Source organism: Nicotiana attenuata, unplaced genomic scaffold (assembly GCF_001879085.1).
Source record: "Nicotiana attenuata strain UT unplaced genomic scaffold, NIATTr2, whole genome shotgun sequence".
Lineage (NCBI taxonomy): Eukaryota > Viridiplantae > Streptophyta > Magnoliopsida > Solanales > Solanaceae > Nicotiana > Nicotiana attenuata.
In genome coordinates, this window is record NW_017670705.1 from 361,467 (window position 1) to 382,252 (window position 20,786).

At 37.6% G+C, this 20,786-nt stretch overlaps 1 protein-coding gene and 1 non-coding gene across 2 annotated transcripts; both read left to right on the forward strand.

Annotated features, from left to right (window-relative positions):
- Positions 1-5,387: 5,387 nt before the first annotated feature.
- TRNAF-GAA lies at positions 5,388-5,460 on the forward strand. The gene has a single exon. It is a non-coding gene; the product is annotated as a tRNA-Phe (tRNA).
- Positions 5,461-9,943: 4,483 nt separating this feature from the next.
- Positions 9,944-14,977, forward strand: LOC109242496 (F-box protein At5g51380-like). Its single transcript, XM_019409344.1, has 4 exons — positions 9,944-11,388; positions 12,009-13,193; positions 13,279-13,498; positions 14,262-14,977. Exons 1-2 carry the CDS (start codon positions 10,154-10,156, stop codon positions 12,274-12,276), a joined length of 1,503 nt encoding a protein of 500 aa, XP_019264889.1. The 5' UTR covers positions 9,944-10,153; the 3' UTR covers positions 12,277-13,193; positions 13,279-13,498; positions 14,262-14,977.
- Positions 14,978-20,786: the final 5,809 nt, after the last annotated feature.

The following is a 20,786-nucleotide window of genomic DNA, read 5'->3' on the forward strand; positions in this document are numbered from 1 at the left end:
TATTTATCCATATCCACTCCTTTGATTATAGGTGGAACACCAGGTATCTGCTCTATGCGATCGTTCTGCTCCTTGAGCTGTCTCTGCAAAGTTAGTACTAAACTTTTTAAATTAGAATTAACTGGATACCCGACGCTCCATTGCGAGATTCGCTAGGAATTCCTCCACTACACGAATTAGCGAGTCCTGAACGTGGATTCTCTATGGTTGCGGTGTTGTTTGGAGGTGGAGTTGGCGGTACAGTTGGTAATCCGCTAACGAAATCTTGAAGAGCATTGTTCACATGTTCTGCAATTAATTGCTTCAATGCATCATCAACGTTTTGATCGCCCCCTTGTTGATCGTTCACATGTGATGTTGATCTGTCAGGTGAGTTGTCTTGGGAGTGTCGAGGAAAATTTCGAGGTGAAGGGACTGGAGTGGCATTCTCTTGTTGATTCTGTTGGTTCAGCTGGTCTTGTTGGTTTTGTTGGTTTTGCAGATTTTGTTGGTTGTTGTTGTTAGCGTTTGACATGATTTTTTGACAGTAAAATGAATTTGGGATGCGAAAAGATTATCAGATTCCCGATAACAGAACCAATTTATTTAACCAAAAATAGAAATTTCGGTCAAAGCCTAATTTTAGAAATACTCGGGTTACTGATAATCTAGGAAATCAATATTCTTGCAGTAAGAAAGGAAATCAGAATAACAAAGTAATCAGTAGAAAGCAGAAGTAAATAATTGTATTCCAATAATAATCGGAACGTCTCCATACAAATGACATTTCTTTTCCTTATATAGTCATCTCTAAGTACAACGTCTTTTTCCTTTTATAATCGAGTCATTATGAGCATTAATGACATTAATGAAACGTTATAATTGGTGATCGTAACTGCTTCGTGAAGATTCCGTAACGTTTGTAATCATTCATGCTCATTAATTGAAGGCCAATGAATCAATCCTTTTTATTGTCTTGGTTCATTCCACCGGTGCATCTTCAAATCGCTAAAGAGACTCGAGCTACCGTTTCCTCTCGTCTCTTAGACGTTTTGCTCGTACCTATTAACACTCACGCCTTTTTTAACACTCATCTCCAGCTGTCGCTTTTCTAGTGATCCACATGTCTTGCCATGTGAGCCACATAATTAATTCCACGTGTAATATTTATTTTTCCCAATACCGAGACATTTTTAGAGAGGGGATCCGACCCAAGGAGGCAAGAACACGCTAGGAGCAAGGCAGAGCATTCTTCTAAGAGTTTTTTACTTTCTTCTTCCTATTTCCATTATTGGTTATGAATTCTAGTATTGTAGTTTTACATACTATTATGAATAGCTAATTTGTTATCTAGGTTTTGATGGAACCTTTTGTAGGCTAAATTCTTGTGACTTTTTATATAATTGAGCCGTTGGATTTCTTTACTTGTTCAACTACGCGTTTATTGCTGTTGATTGAATGGCCATCAATTGACTGTGCTTATTTAGTATGTATTGCTTGAAAGAGGGTACATATGTAGGTAGTTGTTGAACAACATCACTCCTAACGTATGTGAGATCAATACGGAGGGTTTAATGGCGGGATTAGAGATACCGAAACCTTGGTGTGATCGTAGTGAGTGGTGAATTAGTGCCAGCTAGTGTAGTTCGAGAGAATATGTCTAGTAAATTGTAGTAGTTGCTCGAGAGAGAATTACGACACCCGAAGTACTCACGATCGGTAAAGAATACTTAGGTAAAATTATAGAAGACGTAGCGAGAAGGATTCCGACAATTGGGAAAATTATAACTTTAGACCTCCTTAATCTTTTCTCCAACCCTTAGTATCTTTAGTTGTTAATATACTACTTTAATTTGTTAGTTAATTAGTTAGACATGAGAATATTAATATTTATAACTTAGGAATTGTTCGAGCTTGTCTTCTTAGTGATAGTAAACAGTTGTAGCTAAACCTTAGTTCTCTATGGAATTCGACTCTGGACTTTTAGACTGGATTATATTTGCAGCGACCGCTTATCCTTTTTAGGATTAGAGTTGGGAGTGATCAGTGGCCTACGATCCATGATTTTCAACCTCTCTAACAGTTGTTCCAAAGTGCCTTGAATACCAGCTTGTGTGTCTTTCAAAGCTTGTTGCCCATTCTTCAGCTCATCCAATAGCTCGTCATGGTGGGTTAATTTCTCATCCATCACTTTCATACGAGTTCTTTCAACCATTAATACCTCCATTTTGGTATGAAATCGACAAGGCTCTAATACCAATTGTCAAGATCTGAGCACGATTCAAGTTTAAACCCACAATTACAGCTAATTAAGACAACAATTAAATTTTGGGACAATTTTCGATTTTATTGACTGAATGGAAGTATTACAACTAAAATGAGAAAATGAAATAAGAAGCAACAGCTAATTGATGATCGCCATTGTTGTGGAGAATTTGGATTGAAGAGAGAAGAATCAGATGAGAGAGGAGAATCTAATACCGGAAGTTCGTTGGATTCTCTCTCTTTCAGTTATTATTTGAAGCTGCTGAAGATGATCTAGGCTGTTGATCTATACCGGCTAATCTAATCTTGACCCTTCAACTTTTCTGTGTTTTGCAATGAGGCCCTTCTGCCTTTTTATAATTGAATTCAGCCAAATTTAAAATAAATGACTAGCACAGACCATGACCCTTTGGCGTCTACCTAGTGATTACTGGTAATTGATATTGTGTGAGTTTCTTGTTTAAGATTCATCTTTTTTAAGATTCCCTTGGGGTGGGGTTTTCTTGAGATCTGAAGGGAAAATATTCGAAGATCTTATCTTTTTCTTTTCCGGGGTACATACAAGAATTAATGGGAAAGTAAAAGTCGACCAAGTGGATTTGTGAAAGCACAAGTCGTAGAGCAACTTTTTGCTCGTGTAATGAGTATTTTCTGGTTGTGATTAGCACCTACTATTATATTGCCTGAATGATTAAATACAATTTCAAGACTAGTAAGTAAAAGTTGTGTTGAGTCAAATATAGAACTTTGTAATAACCTTCTAAGGGAATAGGTTACTATATAAAGTCGTCCTCTTTTACAAATTGATATGTGGCTGATGGGTCTTTGAATTTAGGATTTTTTTTATTCCTATACATTATTTGAAATCTTATTACAAAAAAATATCCATGTTTTGGTATTTACCCGACCTAAACACATTTTAGTTACAAAATATATACAATCCACCTTAAAAGGCTCTCAATCCATTATTTGTGCCTTCAATCAAGGGATTTAGTTACACCATTTTCCTTTTTTCTCTCCTCTCTCCCCTCTTCTTATCAGATTGAACTTATATTTAGGGATTTAGGGAATCTAATCCCTCAGATGTGTTTTGTAGCTTTTTTGCACCAACAACTGAAGTTTTAGTTTTCATAGCATTTTTGTTGATAAAATATTCTCTGATAGGAGTAAACAAAAAAATATTTACTAGTCTGTTACCTATAGCATTGTCTGTCTGATATTCCCTTTGTTGAAGAATCCTCTTTGTTGAAGAATCCTCAGGAACAGGTAGGCATTTCAGATGAATTGTTATTTTTAATTCCAAACACATGAAAACATGCGACTCAAATTTAAAATTGATCTTTTAGTAGGATAATTTGCATATCAAGAACAACTGAAGATCAAGTAAAACAAATACTACAGTCGAATGGAAAACCCAACTCCTTAGCCCTCGATGAACAATTGAACATGATTGCTTTCAGAGCGTCTTTGATATATCGGTATTTGAATGGAAAATCTAACTCATTGGCCCTCGATGGAACCACCTTCTGCCCATCCAACACCTGAAATACACATTACTAGGCATTTGGACAATATTTGGTTGAAGTTAATGGAAAAAATAAAAGTATAAACGTATAATATATACATAATAATTATATATTATACAATTTATCTACAACTTATCTACATCTTTCATACATTATTTCTATCCAGTTATATAAAACTACAATATCATACAACTTAAATATAATTTTTATACAATATGTCTTTTGTATATTTTGTATCTGATTTATACATAGTAAAAATAAATTTCATACAACTAATTTGTACAACTTATCTACAACCTTCATACATTATTTCTACCCAGTTATATACAACTACAATACCATGCAACTTAAATACAATTTTTATAAATATTGTTCAACTTTCATACAATATTTAAATAAAAAAATATGTGTAAACAATAGAATACAATTTTTCTACAATTTTACTATAACTTTACTACAATTTCGTAAGTATAATGTATGTCATGTCTTCTTCTTCGAGTTTCAATCTGAAATTCAGCCAAAATCAAGTCTAATCTTCACCAGAACACCCTCAAAATTGAGATATAAACTCCAAACAGTATTCCCAATTGTTTGCAACAATACTCAATCCAAACAAATAATGGTTTTTGAAAATCCAATTTCGAATTCAAAGCTTCAAAGCTTCTTAATGGCTGTCAATGGTGGAATTGCTGCTCTATTTTCCTTTGCTTTACATTACTGTAGTTAGGGATTGAGAGATAGAGAGAGACGTAGAGAGAATTCCCAATTGTTTGCAACAACACCCAATTCAAACAAATAATATTTTTTGAAACCCAAATTCGAGTTCAAAGCTTCGAAGCTTCTTAATGGCTATCAATGGTGGAATTGCTGCTCTATTTTCCTTTGCTTTACATTACTGTAGTTAGGGATTGAGAGATAGAGAGAGACGTAGAGAGAATTTCCAATTGTTTGCAACAACACCCAATTCAAACAAATAATATTTTTTGAAACTCAAATTCAAATTCAAAGCTTCAAAGCTTCTTAATGGATGTCAATGGTGGAATTGCTGCTCTCTTTTCCTTTGCCATACATTACTGGAATTAGGGATTGAGAGATAGAGAGAGAGGTAGAGAGAGAGAGAGAGAGAGAGAGAGAGAGAGAGAGAGAGAGAGAGAGAGAGAGAGAGAGAGAGAGAGAGAGAGAGAGAGAGAGAGAGGGAGGGAGAGAGACGGAGAGAAAGCGCACGAGGGAGAGCAAATAATGATGGGAAATAATTAATTCCTAATATAAAGGGATATCATTTAATTCCTAAAGTGTATATAATTGGTAAATTTGTATATAGGAGAATAAAATTAAAACTTGAGTAGGAAGGGTAATAAAGTTTCCAATAGTGTATATGTATGTGAAAATCCCATGAATTTATTCTAAAATCTAGAATAATTGAAAAAACTTTTTGAACGGTGGGGCCTCGAGCATTGGAGGGAGACATTGACATTGAGCTTCCAAAATTGTGAAATTAGTAGCCCAAGTATTGCACGAGGAGACAGAACACCTTCTCAAAAACCACACGGCTAAAGGTTTATCCAACAGCTTCCAAAGACTGTTGTTATTAAATAAATCGGATAACACGACAACGAAGCGGGGATAGCTCATTTGGGAGAGCGTCAGACTGAAGATCTAAAGGTCGCGTGTTCGATCCACGCTCACCGCATTTTACCAAATTTCTTATTGGAACCTAATTTTAAATAGTCATTTCACCTTCGTAAAAAACCTTTGTTGTACAGTTGGTCTTTTGTTGTTAGATAACGTTAAGCCCCAGATCAGGAAATTTTATTGAAGCTCAATACTGTAGGCCCAAACTTAGGTCACCAGTAAATGGTTTGATTAGGGAGATGAATATTAGTAGTAACGTCTATATTAAGTGGTCAATTTTATATGATTCAGGGCAACCTTTTTGCTTGGCAGGGTAATATAATTTAGAGAAATTTTCATAAAACACTATCTTTTAGTGGTAATTAGCTATCTATAGATACCATTTGCTATATTACGGATTGTAGATACGTTTTCTGTTGTTATAACATGTATTAGATGTATTTAAGCTACTATATTCATGAATACAGTAGCAAAAATAGGCGTGAATCAGGGAAGTCCAACTAATCAGTTGTTGTATTCGAGTGTATTCGACTGTATTCATGGCGTGAAACATGGGATTACAGCTGGACAGATTATTGTATTCGACTGTATTCGACCGTATTCACGGCGTGAAACATTTGTATTCGACTGTATTCGACCGTATTCACGGCGTGAAACAAGGATTACACTGTTTTTAAACGGAAAGTGAATCAATTAACATAATAGACTCCTAATATAACTCAACAAACTCAATTATAACACACAAATTTTGTATTTCCAGTTATAAAAAAAAGATTCTCAACCTAAAAATACCCCAAAAACATAGCAATCTTCAGAGAAATTATATAATACATCTGAATACATAAATTATATTAATTAAAAAAATATATGAATACATTCATGGCATATAGCGAGACAGTGAATACAATAAAATACATATAATACTGCGCGATACATTAAAATACAATGAAGAAAAGACAATGAATACAATGAAATACATGGAATACAGCGAGATACATTGAATTACAATGAAAAAAAGATAATGAATACAATGAAATACATGAAAATACAGCATGATACGTTGAAAATATATTGAAATATATTAACAGAAAATCAAGTTGCTCAGCCCCAAACTCCGTCGTCTTTGTTCAAGTACAACCCTAATTTCCGGCGAATCCGCCGTCGAGCAAAAACCCTGAATCTCACTGTTCCCACGCATCAAAATTACAAATTCAACATCAAAATTACAGGCCTTATGTCCCTCTTGTCTCTCATCATCCTTTGTTAGCAGTAACTGCAGAAGTCAATCATATCTTCAACTCTGTACAGCAAATCTCCCTCGTCGTCACCATCCATCTAAAAAACCCCAAATCACCAAAGCAAACAACAGGAAAACTTTTTAATCAAATTGAGTAGCAGAAGGAGCAGGATCCCCTGTTACACAGTTGAATTGGACCCGAAAGAAGGAAGAGACAAATGGAGCGGAATTCACAAACTACTAGTTTTTGGGCATCTAAGTTGGCAAATAAAACGTGAACTCCGACAGGAAATGAGAAAGAATCAAGTTAGAAAACGTAATTTTGATGTGAATTTGTTTTGTTGCAGTTTATGTTATGTGGTAGGTGATGTGGGTGAGAGGAATTTTGAGATTGAGCATCGTGTTTTTAGGGAATGGGGGGAGAGAATGACATGTATCAAAGTAGAGAAAGAAAGAAAATAGTGTAACTGAATAGCGTATTTAGTGGCTTAGGGGTAGGAGGTAATCAAAATTAGATGTTTTGCTATAAACATTAAAAGGTATCTATAGAATATAATTTTTTTAAATGGTATTTATTTAAAATAAATAAGGTGTTAACCTTTGCTATAGGAGGTAAAAATTCCTATTTACATTTTAGGGAAAAGGAAAGAGAATTACGCTCTTTGTCACTTGGCCCAACAGTCCATCAAAAAATGGCCCACTTTTCCTTATTTGATATGGCCCAGGTTGTACATATTTTGAAAATTATTTTTCACCAGTTAGCTCACCCTATTTAATTATTTTTTTTCTTTTCTTCGTTCTTCTTCTTCCTCTTTCACGACTTTGCACCCCAAAATTTCTCTACCATTATATATATTCTTCAATTCTCCTTCCAGATTCAAAGTTGATATTCACTATTAAGATGAGAAGATAAAATACACTTAAGAGAATTATTATTTTTGGAGTCACCATTATAGGTCATTCGAAGCTTCAATTTCAGAAATTGGATTTTTCGATTTTGTTAGTTGTTTGGATTGGGTGTTGGCCCAATTGATTGGGATCGTCAAGGGGAGTTCAAAACTCAAATTTGAAGTGATTTGGAGCAGATTTGAGCTAGATTTGAGTTGAATTTAAGAAGGTGCCCTAAGAAGAAGAAGAACCCGCGAAGCTCCATTAATATGATTCATTTGTATAATAATGTATAATATTGTATAAGTAATGTATAAACACCTCTTATACATTATTTTATACAAGGTTGATAAATTATTTACAGGTATTTGGTGAATTTCTCACATTTCTTCTTCTTCTTCTTCTATATACATGGTGTATCACTAACATTTTCACTACTATGCTTATACATCTTTATACACTTTTATACAACTATATATATATAATATACTCCTTTGTATAAAAGTGTATAATACTGTATAAAAGTGTATAAGCATCTCTGACGAACTTTATGTACGATTTTCACTTGCAATTCCCGATTAAAACTATTCCAAATCTCCATTAAATGACTTCAAACTTTGTATACAGTCTACTTAGACTAATTATAATAAGTGTAAATAATACCCATTCCAAATTTCTCACAAAATCATATTCAAAATCTAACAAGATTAGCATTAAAGAAGATGAGGTTTTAGATTTTTCGCGTATGTTTTTGAATTTTCGTAGTCGTGATAGGTATGTAGAAACTTGAGGAAAAAGAAGAATCACTACAAAAAAATAGAATTAGCTACGAACATCGTCGCTAATCTGTCGCTGAAACGCTCGTAGCTAACAGAATTTCTTGATAATCCGTTGCTAATCCGTCGCTAAATGAGATTAGCGACAGATTTTCTATTTAGCTACAAAATTTGTCCGTCGCTAAAACCTGATTTTTTAGTAGTGAATGGAAATGTTTCACGCTTGAAGATATAGAGAATAAAAAAACTTGAAAAAATTCATATCTAAGCTTATTGATATTTCGCTACACATTTGCAAACTTGTAAGTGGGCTAAAATAATGCAAGGTCAACTTATGAAGTGCATTATTATGTAATTTATAAACAATTTAACATATTTTTACAAATTTCAGGAGTTAACATTATAAAATTAAATAGGATGGAGGAAAATGGTTCTCAAAAATAAAATAAAAATTACAATGTCAAAAAGCAAAATATAATTGTTGAAGTGGGATTAACTAGTTACTAATCCTGCGTGAAAAGGAAGATTGTTTTAATAGCATTATTCCTTTTGAGGGACTTCTAGATAGATTTTTGTCGAACTTCTACTTACGTCATTAACTAAAAAGAGTAAAATTTGCTTTACACAGCATAAAGCAATCTTTTTAGGTGAAAAATCCAAGTTTTATTAGCTAAATAAGTTAAAAAATTTGTTTTAGAGTTCACTTTCACTGCTTAAACTTCACATTCACTACTTGTTAAATAAGTGAAGAAATTTGCTTTACGCAGCATAAATGCAAACTCTCGTAGGTCCAAATATAAAAGTTCTATTTGACGATGATGATGAAATGATTCACTTGATGATTCGCATGATCATTACACTTTTTAGTTCATGGGGCTCATCTACCTTTTTATCTTCTTTAGCGGGAAGTACTTTGCTAATAATATATAGTAGGAAAATTAAAGGAGTCTTTCACAATAGAAAATTTCCAATATTTTATATTATTATTTATTGCAACAACAAACCCAATATATTCTTATAGTGTATGCAACCTTATTTCTAGGGGTGGGCCCCGATTCGGCTGTTAGGGGCACCATAATATTCAATATAAATTTATCACTGCTCATAAAAATATGCTAATATCTAACTATTATTTGAAGATATTTGCAAGTATATATAAAGTTTTTGTCCAAGTTTTTGAGTGTCTGTGACCCCTCAACTTATCATGTGCGTCCGCCTATGCTTATTCCTACCTTGTGAGGCTACAAATGTTGTTTTGGGTGGACTCTCTGGATCAAGAAAAGATGACAAAAGAGCAATAATTTTTTCATTATTATTTGCATTTCCTAAAAAATATCTTTCTTTTGATTGGAATCTTGGTTAATTCAAATTCATTCACGTAAGCTTATTTACACACACACAAAAAAAAAAACTATGAAGTTTTTTCTGTCATTCATAAAGGTTCGAATTGAGATCTTTATTAAGGGAGAAATCCTATACAACTCCGATTTAAAAAAAAAAAACCTAAAAAATAGCAAATGTGCATGTGTTGTGTATCAAGAACAACAACTCCTGCTCCCCCGCCACCTACGAATTAAACAAAGCCACGCCCTCTAAAGCCCCAGTTATATCTATACGTGGCACTAAATCATTGGTTAAACCACCTCCCCAACAAGAAAACAAAAAAATTATACACAGAGAAAGATTGTGCGCCCCACAAATCTCATCTGCTGAGGAACTGTATGCACTTCTTCTTCAACTTCTAAAATTTTCTGCAACTATACATACAGCTTTCTGTATCTATACTCAAAACCCTACAAATGGTGAAGTTGTAGACAGAGAAAAGAAAGTGAGCTAAAAGCTTGGGCGAAATGCCCACGTCACCTGAAGAAAACCCTAACCCTAAGGTTAAATTACCGGCGCCGGCGAAGAAACGGCGGTCGAGCTTATCGGATATATGGTACAACAAGGATCCTCAGGCGTTGAAGCAATTAGTGCTTCAAATGCGAGCTCAATGGGTTTCTAATTCAACTACTCCACCTTCTGAGCCCGATTCTGATACTCAAACCCTAACCCTAGACGACCCGGAACCGACCCGTTTCAGCTCTGCTCCGGATTATACTGACTTGCTCTCTGATGAGTTGCTGTTGAGTGTGCTTTCGAAGGTTCCAGAACAGCAGCAGCACATTTCGAATTCATTGGTTTGTAAGCGTTGGTGTAAGCTTAGTGGCAAGTTGGTTAGGTCTATTAAGCTGTTAGATTGGGAATTTTTGGAATCTGGGAGGCTAAGTTATAGATTCCCGGGTTTAATTGACGTCGACGTAGTTCGAACTTGTGTGAAATCAAGGAGGAATTCGGGGATTGTTATGAGTCATAGGCTCGTTTCGTTGCATTTGGATTCGAGCTTTGTCAATGGCGGGTTTGTTAGGAAAGACGGGTTTTTGGGGAAAGAGGTGGTTGATGGAGGGGTTAAGGTTTTAGTTGAGGGTTGTGCTAATTTAAGGAGAATGGTGTTGATGAATGTGAGTGTAGAGGGCCTGAGCTATTTGGGGGAAAAGTGTGAAACTTTGCAGGAGTTGGAATTGCATTTCTGTGATGACTTTGCATTGAAGGGGTTGTTTGGTTGTAGGAATTTGCAGATACTGAAATTGGTTGGTTGCATTGATGGGTTGTATAATTCAATGGTTTCGGATATAGGGTTGACGATTTTGGCTCAAGGGTGTAGACGTTTATTGAAGCTAGAGCTGGTGGGATGCGAAGGAAGTTATGATGGAATCAAAGCCATTGGGCAGTGCTGTCAGATGCTAGAAGAATTGGTACTTTCTGATCATAGGATGGATGGTGGGTGGTTGTCAGCTCTGTCGTATTGTAGCAACTTGAAAACTTTGAAGCTTCATTGTTGTAAGGTTTTGGATTCAAGTCCTGGCCCTGATGAGCACTTGGGTTCCTGTTCTACTCTCGAGGAGCTACATTTAGAGCAGTGTCAATTACGGGACAAGCAAGGTGTGAGAGCATTGTTTCTGGTCTGTGAAACTGTTCGAGAGCTTGTCTTTAGGGACTGTTGGGGATTAGACAACACTATATTTGCCACTGCAAGTGTTTGTCGGTATGAACACATTTTGATTCTGTTTATATATGGTATATGCCAGTACTACTTCTCTAACTTGAACAGATGGTCACCTGATAAATTTAAGATTGACGTATTTTTTTTTAAAATAATGAATGCGTGTAGAGAATGGAAATTTGCTGAATATATAAGGAAAATTTCATCTTTAACAATTGACTGAACAACTTTTTCGGGAGAATCTCTCTGTTTGCAAACACAAATGAGATACATGCATATTCTTATCCAGCCTTTAGAAGAGACTTGTGTAGTCCTTTCTTGATTAAAATTCTGTGTTATTAATCTAAAAGGAGGGCACTAATCAATTTTGAGATGAGATAAATTATCATTATTAAATGCACAAAGTGTTCTATAATCAGTTTGAGAGCTATGATTTCTTTTTATACTATCTTTATTTATATTTATATTTTGGCAGCTTTTCTTTAAAGAAAACAACCTAATGCAGTCAAGTTCTTTTTTTACTGCTGATTTGATAGAGAGCATTTCTTTTTTAAACAGGAATATGCATCTAGCTTGTCCATGAACTTCATAAGTAGAATGATCATGTAATATGTGTTAGCTAACACTGTTCTAAGATTAATGGGAACTTTTTTCTTTTCTAGGAGCTTGAGATTTCTCTCTTTGGAAGGATGCTCCTTGCTCACGACTGAAGGATTAGATTCGGTAGTTCAGTCATGGACAGTGCTTGAAAGGCTTAGGGTAGTCTCATGTAACAATATAAAAGATAGTGAAATAACACCAGAACTAGCAACTTTATTTTCTGTTCTCAAAGAGCTAAAGTGGAGGCCAAATTCTCGGTCTTTCCTGTCATCAGGTCTTGAAGGGACTGGAATTGGGCAGAAAGGTGGTAGATCGTTGCGGAGGAAGTGAAGTGTGGACAAACTGACGTTGAGAAATGGATTCCTTTGTACACCTTGAGAGGTTTAACCGTGCAAATACTATGAAAATGCAAGTAATAACATTTGACGGTTTTGGCATCTGCGCTCTGTTAAAACTCTGAAGATGCGCTCTGTTAAAGCTCTGAAGATGCTTTCATTGATCTTTTGCTGGTTTATAGCCAATTAACCAAATTCTCTTTAGGTTTAGAACACTATTTTTTCTCAGTTTTGTACATGGGTTAGCCTTTTTGTACCAAATACAGTGTTAGCTCTAGCTATGTGTTTTAGATATTCAGTTACTTTTTGAACAACTGGAGTATATTGTGTACGAGATTTTTAAATTTGATAAATGTACTGAATTTCTAGGAATAAAGAAGGGAGTCAAACACATTTTTTGCACTGTTACGTTTCATGTGGCATTGCTACTTCTTTGAATTTCGGCTGTACCTTTTCTTTTCCCCTCATTGACAGAAGTAAGAATTCTGTTTGTATAGGTGCTGGATTGAGTACATACTATGATTTATTATCTCTACATGCAGATTCCCCTTTAGTTGGGTTACCTTTATTTTCTAGACTTCGCATCAGACATGAATGATCTCGCTATGAATCTTTTATTTGTCAACATTCTGATGAAGGTGAAGTATCGCTCTTGTGTAATTTGCTAAGTAATATCTTGTGAAACTACAGAGAAAATTTTGAAAATGGATCTTTGCAGGGGTTTCTTATTTCTTCTGAAATTTTCCTAGTATATGAAAAACACTAATAAAATGGGCCATTTCAAGTTCGAAACTATGCTGCAAAAGGAGGAGAGCCAGAATTGTACTTGATTCTGCTAATCTCAGTCTGTGGTGATCTGAACCTCGTGATGAAGCTGTGGAGATGGGACATGAGGGGTATCACCCTGAGCAGGTACGTTAAGGTTGTGTCTGTATATGATCTTCTGTCAAATGCCGCGGGGTTGTGTCTGTATATGATCTTCTGTCAAATGCTGCAGGTTTCATTGTTTTTCTGCCATCCATCTATTTTTTTGCTTCTCTCCAACAATGATGATTCCCGCACTATTATCCTATGAATAACAGAAAGAGAAGATTAAACAAAAGATAATCTTGCAAGAAATACTACTGCTGTGAGAGTTCCATATTGTGAAGCAGCTACAGAGCTACTTACTCTACCTTAAAGCAAAAAAAAGAAGTGTTGGATGTGCATTTTTAAAGGTAATATTGCATGCAAATTTTTCTTATGCAATGACCAAGGTGATTTTGTAGTCTTACCAGGACCGCTCTTTTCCTCCTTGGTTTTTTCCCAATATCACGCAAATATATCTCTATTGTCACCTTAGAGGATCTCCAAGAAGAATAAAAATCAGTGTATTTTATGCTTCCCACCCCTATATTTAACCCGTGCTGGCCAAAAATCATGACCCGTCTTTCGTTTCCAGTTATTTGATTCTCCCCCCCCCCCCCCCATGACTTTGCGAAGGATTATAGTAATATAGCTCAGTTTTTCCATATCATTCCTGCATTTCAGTGGTATTGTTGTTCCAATTATAATCGAGTAAATGATGCCATGTGAAACCTAAGCAACTGTATGCTCATCTGCTAAAAGGAGTTATGCCAACTGAAAACCCCTGAGGGTCAATCATCAGTGATGAGTGTGTGTGTGTGTGTGTGATGCTTTAGTAAATGTGTATGATCATTCACTAAAATAAGAAGCTACTTCTATTAATTTGCCTCTTGTAGCAGAAGCATTATATACAAGTAGAATGACTACCTCAATTTGTAATATATTGACAGAGAATATTAAAATTCTCTGTTGTAGATATCATTCTAAATATCAATAAACCTGTTCAAGGGTGTGCTGCACATGTTGTTCAAATGATTGTATAGTGTCTTATCATTGCACCTTTTTCCGTAATACGGCTCCTAGCAATATGTTGTGTTTTTCGTGAGTTTTTGAAGCTGCTTTCTTCTTATTTAGTTGCAGGTCATGACATCTGACAAATTATCCAGCTTGAAGAGTTCTTCTTCTTCTCGTCTAGAAACTTCTTATTGGCTTCGTGAATCATAGTGAAGGGCATTGGGCGTCTAAGTAGACTGTTCCGAAACCAGCTTGCTGGTAGCTGGAATTTCTTGCTTTGAGTACCCGGAGGTCACACCAAGTTGGCTTCTTTGGCTTCTACTATTGAAGCTAATTGGGCTTTTGCGTTTTATTAAGAAATGGTTTCAACATTTATAAGGCTCGAGATATCCTCTGTAGGCCATAGATAGAAATTTGCCTTTCAAGGTAAGAGAAAAGCGTCGATTGAAACTATGCAAAGGTTTGATGAGGGTCTGCTATGGTTACAATGTAGAACAGAGTTTGTCATCATCTCTTATTTTGCTGCCTCTCTGCCAGACTCTTTTAATTGTAAGAATAAGGTTAGCAAATTATATCATCTATCTACTGAAGGAAGTTTTGCGCCTTTTAGTGGATTTTGCCTATTAGCTGGATCTGCTGAAGTAGATGTAAATTGTATGGGTCGAGCTCAACCCCTACAATAGAGGGCTAGTTCGACCCCTACATTTGTGGTGGAGGGTTCAAACCCTATCAGTAGCGTAGCATCCCCTTCCCTCACTCTGATGTTTTTAATTTTTTTTTTTAAAAAAGATGTAAATTGTAGACTGATTCTTGCAATTGAAATAGGTTTTCCAAGATGATGGATACATGCGGTGAGCAGAACAGATGGATTTGGTAAGCTCGTGAGCATTTTTTCCAAAAAATAAAAGAGAAGGAAAACGCGCTTGTGCTTGTTGGTTTTGCTATTTTTACGAGTAAAATAAGGGTCGGGGAACTTATTTACATCTATAAATTGTTGCATTTACTTGTCGGAACCATTTGGGGAACTAGATGTTGTTTTCTTCATAGGTGTATATAAATTGTTTTATGGATGCTCAATTATGTGCGGAGAAATTCTTAGAGTAAATGAGGGCAAGCTCTAATTTATTAGAATGAAACTATTCTTTTTATCTTTGAATGTTCAATTTCAAAGGTAAATTTTTTATTTCTGGAAGAGGGACCATACACATACTAAAAGAAAGTAAAAAAAGAAAAGTAGTAGTTTACTTTTCTTCTTCAGTCAGCACTTTTTCTTTCCTGTTTCTTTTTCTTTTGTGGACCTTTTCTTTTAGGTATGAACATATGAGGATGTGTGAATTTACATATCAATTATCAAGCAATTGGTGGTAGGCAGTCTATACTCCACAGGAATATCGTGGACAGAGTGATAAACACCTTAACTTGTTCAACTCCTTAGGGGTCGTTTGGTTTGAATACGGCTTATGCCGGGATAAGTTATGCTGGGAAGAGTTATACTGGTATTATTTTTTATCCACTGTTTGGTATGTTGTATTAAAAATGACAATTGCATAATTTCTAAGAATAAGTATAAGTTATTCCGGCACTAATTACCTCCACCCTCTACAAGGTATAATTTATTCCGGTACTAATTTTAATCTCGAGATAACTTATACCAGGTTTGCTAACCAAACAAAGTATTAAGGTGGTATCAAATTTTAATACTAGCACTATACCTTCTTATACCAAACGACAAATGACACCTTAGTCTGTTGAATCTACTTTTTCTAAAATAAAAACTAAAAAATCCTTTTTCAAGCCTACTTGTGTACGGGTTGAATCGGGGGCAACGTTTTCCCCGATTCCCCGGTGTGAGAACGAAGGGTAAGTACGGATCGACGTGGTTATAGTTGAGGTCGTGAATCCCTCATATCAAGACTCCGGAAGAATGAACGATGTGTTGGAGATCGGACACGGTAAGGCGACGTACCTCGGACCAAGTATGGTTTCTGTACCTCGGGAGACACGGTGAACGGTTATGCATGACTAATATTCGCCCTCGATCGGATTTTATGGCGCGAATGCCGTTCCGTGTTCATTATAGATCAACAATTACCGGGAAAACAAGATTTTTACCTTTTTTAGACTTGTACTAGGATTGAAATTCTCGTGCTATATAAATGGGAAGCTTTTCTTTAGTCTGATACATTGTAACTCGTATTTCAAAGCAATAAAAATCTACTTTTGTCTTCTAGCTATTGTTCAAGGCATTACACACTTGTTCTTTTCTACACGCGCGACCGAGCTTGTACCGAGGGTCCGATCGAGGACGAGCTCTACTGTTCAATTAAGATCAGGCTTAGTCATTACATTGCGATTGGTTTGATCGTTTATTTTGTCTTTAATTCATCTATCTGTTATTCTTAATTATTTGTATTGAATTAAACTACGTATCCTTTAAACCGCATACAAATTTAATTGTTACCCATTTTTGGGGTAAACAGTTTGGCGCCCATCGTGGGGCTAAGGATAATAGTGGTGATTTGATATAGATCTCCATATCACACCCTATTTTATGCTTATTCTTTGAAATCTTAAATTCCAAGTTAGCCTAAGAATGTCAAACTCTCAGTCTACACACATGAACGTTGAGGCAAAGTCAAGCTATCACGACGAAATTAACAATGTGGTGCCCAGTAATGATGTGCTTCCTGCCGATCCCAATGGTGTCCCAGCCGTTGACTTGGTTGATGCTAACTCGCAGGTGGCCATCAACATCAATTTGTCAACTCATACCGAAAACAGTATTCGTGGGGGACCCCAGCCAACGGCCCGAGATGCGCTCGAGGATGAAGGTGATGGAGTGAGCCTACGATTGATTTTCGAAATGTTGCAGGCTCAACAAGCGGGAATACCACAACTGCAGAACCAAAGCCACGTCCCTAACAGGGTTGAGCCGAACATTCTTGGAAAAATACTCGGAGAAATGAACAAGTTGCCGTGAGACCAGGTGAAGCCGAGCCCGGAGAAGCTTCAGAGGTAATGAAGATGCTCGAAACATTAACAAAGTAGGTGGAGTCAAGCGAGAAAAAGATTGAGGCCAATGACAAGAAGGTGGAAACATACAACTCTAGGGTCGATCAGATTCTGGGGGCACCTCCGATATTGAAGGGACCAGATTCTAAATTTTTTATCTTGAAGCCCTTCCCCCCCCGAGCGCGGCACCGAAGCCAATTCCAAAGATGCCCGACATTTCCAAGTATAATGGGAGCACAGATCCAAATGAGCACGTGACCTCCTATACATGCGCAATCAAGGGGAACAACTTGGAAGATGACGAAATCGAGTCGGTGCTACTGAAAAAGTTTAGGAAACTCTGTCCAAGGGGGCAATGATATGGTATCACAACTTGCCTCCCAATTCCATTGACTCGTTTGTTATGCTTGTAGATGCCTTCGTAAAGGCCTATGCCGGGGCCATCAAGGTCGAAACCAGGAAGTCAGACCTTTTCAAGGTCAAACAAAGAGATAACGAGATACTAAGGGAGTTCGTGTCAAGATTCCAGATGGAACAGATGGATCTGCCGTCGGTTGCGGATGATTGGGCCGTTCAGGCATTCACTCAGGGGCTCAACCCCCGAAGTTCCATGGCCTCTCAACATCTGAAAAAAATTTTGGTGGAGTACCTAGCGGCTAGCGGTGACCTAGGCTAACGTCCGCAACAGATACCAATCGAAGATTAGGGTCGAAGACGATCAACTAGGGGCCCCTTACGGATCTGCTTACCCCATCCGAACCGATGATAGATCAAAGAGAGTCATTGATCAAGATCCAAGGCCGGTTCGAGATCGGTATCAGTCATACAACGCGGATCATAGGGGAAACAGATTCAGGCATCACCTAACTAGGAACGAGAAGAGACGTGATCGAGGGCCGAGCGGCTAGGGCCTGATGAGCAAGAACGGTTTTGACAGGTCGCTCGAGAGTAGGGAAGCACCAAGATTATCAGAATATAGTTTCAACGTGGACGTTGCAAGTAGCATGTCGGCCATAGGGCGCATCAAAGAGACCAAGTGGCCCCGACCATTGCAATCCAACCTTGCCTAGAGAGATCCTAGTTTGATGTGTAAGTATCACGTCACTCACGGTCATAGGACCCGAGATTGCCGATAGTTAAGAGAAGAAGTTACTCGATTGTTCAACAATGGGCACCTCCGAGAATTCCTAAGCGGGCGAGTCAAAAACCACTTCAGAAATAGGGACGCCAACAAATAGGTCGAATAAGAGGAGCCTCAACACGTGATCAACATGATCATTGGAGGAGTCGAAGTCCCCCAAGGGCCAATGATAAAACGCACCAAGGTGTCTATTACGAGGGAAAACTCACCTAGGATTACGTTCTGGAGGGAGCTATCTCGTTCAGCAATGAAGATGCCGAGGGTATCGTACAACCTCACAATGATGCACTGGTAATATTTGTACTTATCAATAAATCGTGGGTTAAATGTGTGTTGATTGATCCAGGTAGCTCGGCCAACATCATCAGATCAAGGATCGTAGAGCAACTGGGGCTACAGGATCAAATTGTACTAGCGGTCTGGATATTAAATGGGTTCAATATGGTATGTGAGACCACGAAAGGAGAAATAACTTTGTCGGTAAACACTACCGGGACAACCCAAGAAACGAAGTTCTACGTGATCGAAGGGTATATGAGATACAATGCTTTATTCAGAAGGCCATGGGTCCACAACATGAGGGCGGTAACTTCGACCTTATACCAGGCGCTGAAATTTCCCACGCCGGGGGGAGTCACTGATAGCGGCCTCAACCGAACAACGAGGAGCAGATGATGAGGATAATTGCGGTGTCCCGAGATCATTCATAGCTCTCGATGACACCGACGCCACCAAATCAACGGTCGAGGAGTTGGAGAAAGTTATATTAATCGAGCACCTACCGGATCGAAAGGTATACTTGGGCACGAGTTTAACCCTCGAGCTCAGGAAAAAACTTAATAATTTTCTTAAAGCTAATGCCGACTGTTTTGCTTGGTCCCATCTAGACATGATAGGGATCCCGCCGGAGGTAAACACTTACAAGCTGAGTTTGGACCCCAAGTTCCTTGCGGTCAAGAAGAAGAGAAGGCCACAGTCAGAGATCAAACACGCGTTCATCAACGATGAGGTATCCAATCTTCTAAGAATAGGTTACATCCGGGAAGTTAAATACCCAGATTGGTTAGCTAATGTAGTGGTAGTACCTAAAAAGAAAATATACTGAGAATATTTGTAGATTATAAGGACCTAAACAACGTGTCTAAAGGATTCTTTCCCTTACCTAACATCGATCAAATGATCGACGCGACGGCTGGCACGGGATACCCAACTCTCTCGACGCCTACTCTGGGTACAACTAAATTCGGATGGACCCGAACGATCAAGAAAAAACTTCTTTTGTAACAAAGTTCGGCAACTACTGCTATAACATAATGTAGTTCAGATTAAAGAACGCCGGTGTCGCTTACCAACGCCTAGTAAACTAGATGTTCGAAGAACAAATAGGAAAATCAATAAAAGTTTATATTGACGATTTTTTGGTCAAGTCCCTGCGAGCAGAAGACCACTTGAAACATTTGCAGGAAACCTTTGACATATTAAGGAAGTACAACATGAAGCTAAATCGGGAGAAATGTGCATTCGGGGTCGGTTCGGGCAAGTTTCTCGGGTTCATGGTATCCAATCGAGGGATAGAGATCAACATTGATAAAATAAAGGCCATAGAGGACATCACCGTAGTTGACAACGTCAAGGCGGTTCAAAGACTGACTGGGCGGATAACCGCGTTGGGCCGGTTCATCTTGAGATCGTTGAATAAGAGCCATCGGTTCTTCTCACTATTAAAAAAGAAGAACAATTTTTCTTGGACTCCGGAGTGCAAGCAAGCTTTGGAAGAACTCAAGCGATACGTGTCGAGGCCCCATTTATTGCACACTTTATGTACCTTTACTTGGTGGTTTCTGATGTTGCGGTAAGTGGTGTCCTAGTCCGGGAGGAAGAAGGTACACAGTTTCCTATTTATTATGTTAGTAGGACCCTAGGCGATGCCGAGACAAGGTATCGTCACCTAGAAAAGTTAGCGCTCGCCTTACTAAGCGCTTCCAGGAAACTAAAACTATACTTTCAATGCCACCCCATATGTGTCATAACCTCTTACCCGCTGAGGAATGTCATGCATAAGCCCGAGCTCTTAGGCCGACTGGCCAAATGGGCCGTAGAGATCAGGGGGTACGATATCGAGTACAAACCTCGAACTGCCATAAAGTCTCTGATTCTGGCGGACTTTGTGGCCGACTTTACGCCGGCCTTGATACCCGAAGTCAAAAAGAAATTGCTGCTCACTTCGTGAGCTAACTCGGGGATCTGAACCCTATTTACGAACGGTGCCTCCAACGCGAAGTGGTTCGAGATTGATATCGTGTTAAAACCGCCTGTGGGTAGCGTAATTATACAGTCTATTAGAACTGTAAAATTGACTAACAATGAAGCCGAGTATGAAGCTATGATTGCAGGTCGAGAACTGGCTAAGAGTCTCGGGGCGAAAGTGATCGAAGCCAAATATGACTCCCTCATCGTCGTAAATCAAGTCAACGAAACGTTCGAAGTGAATG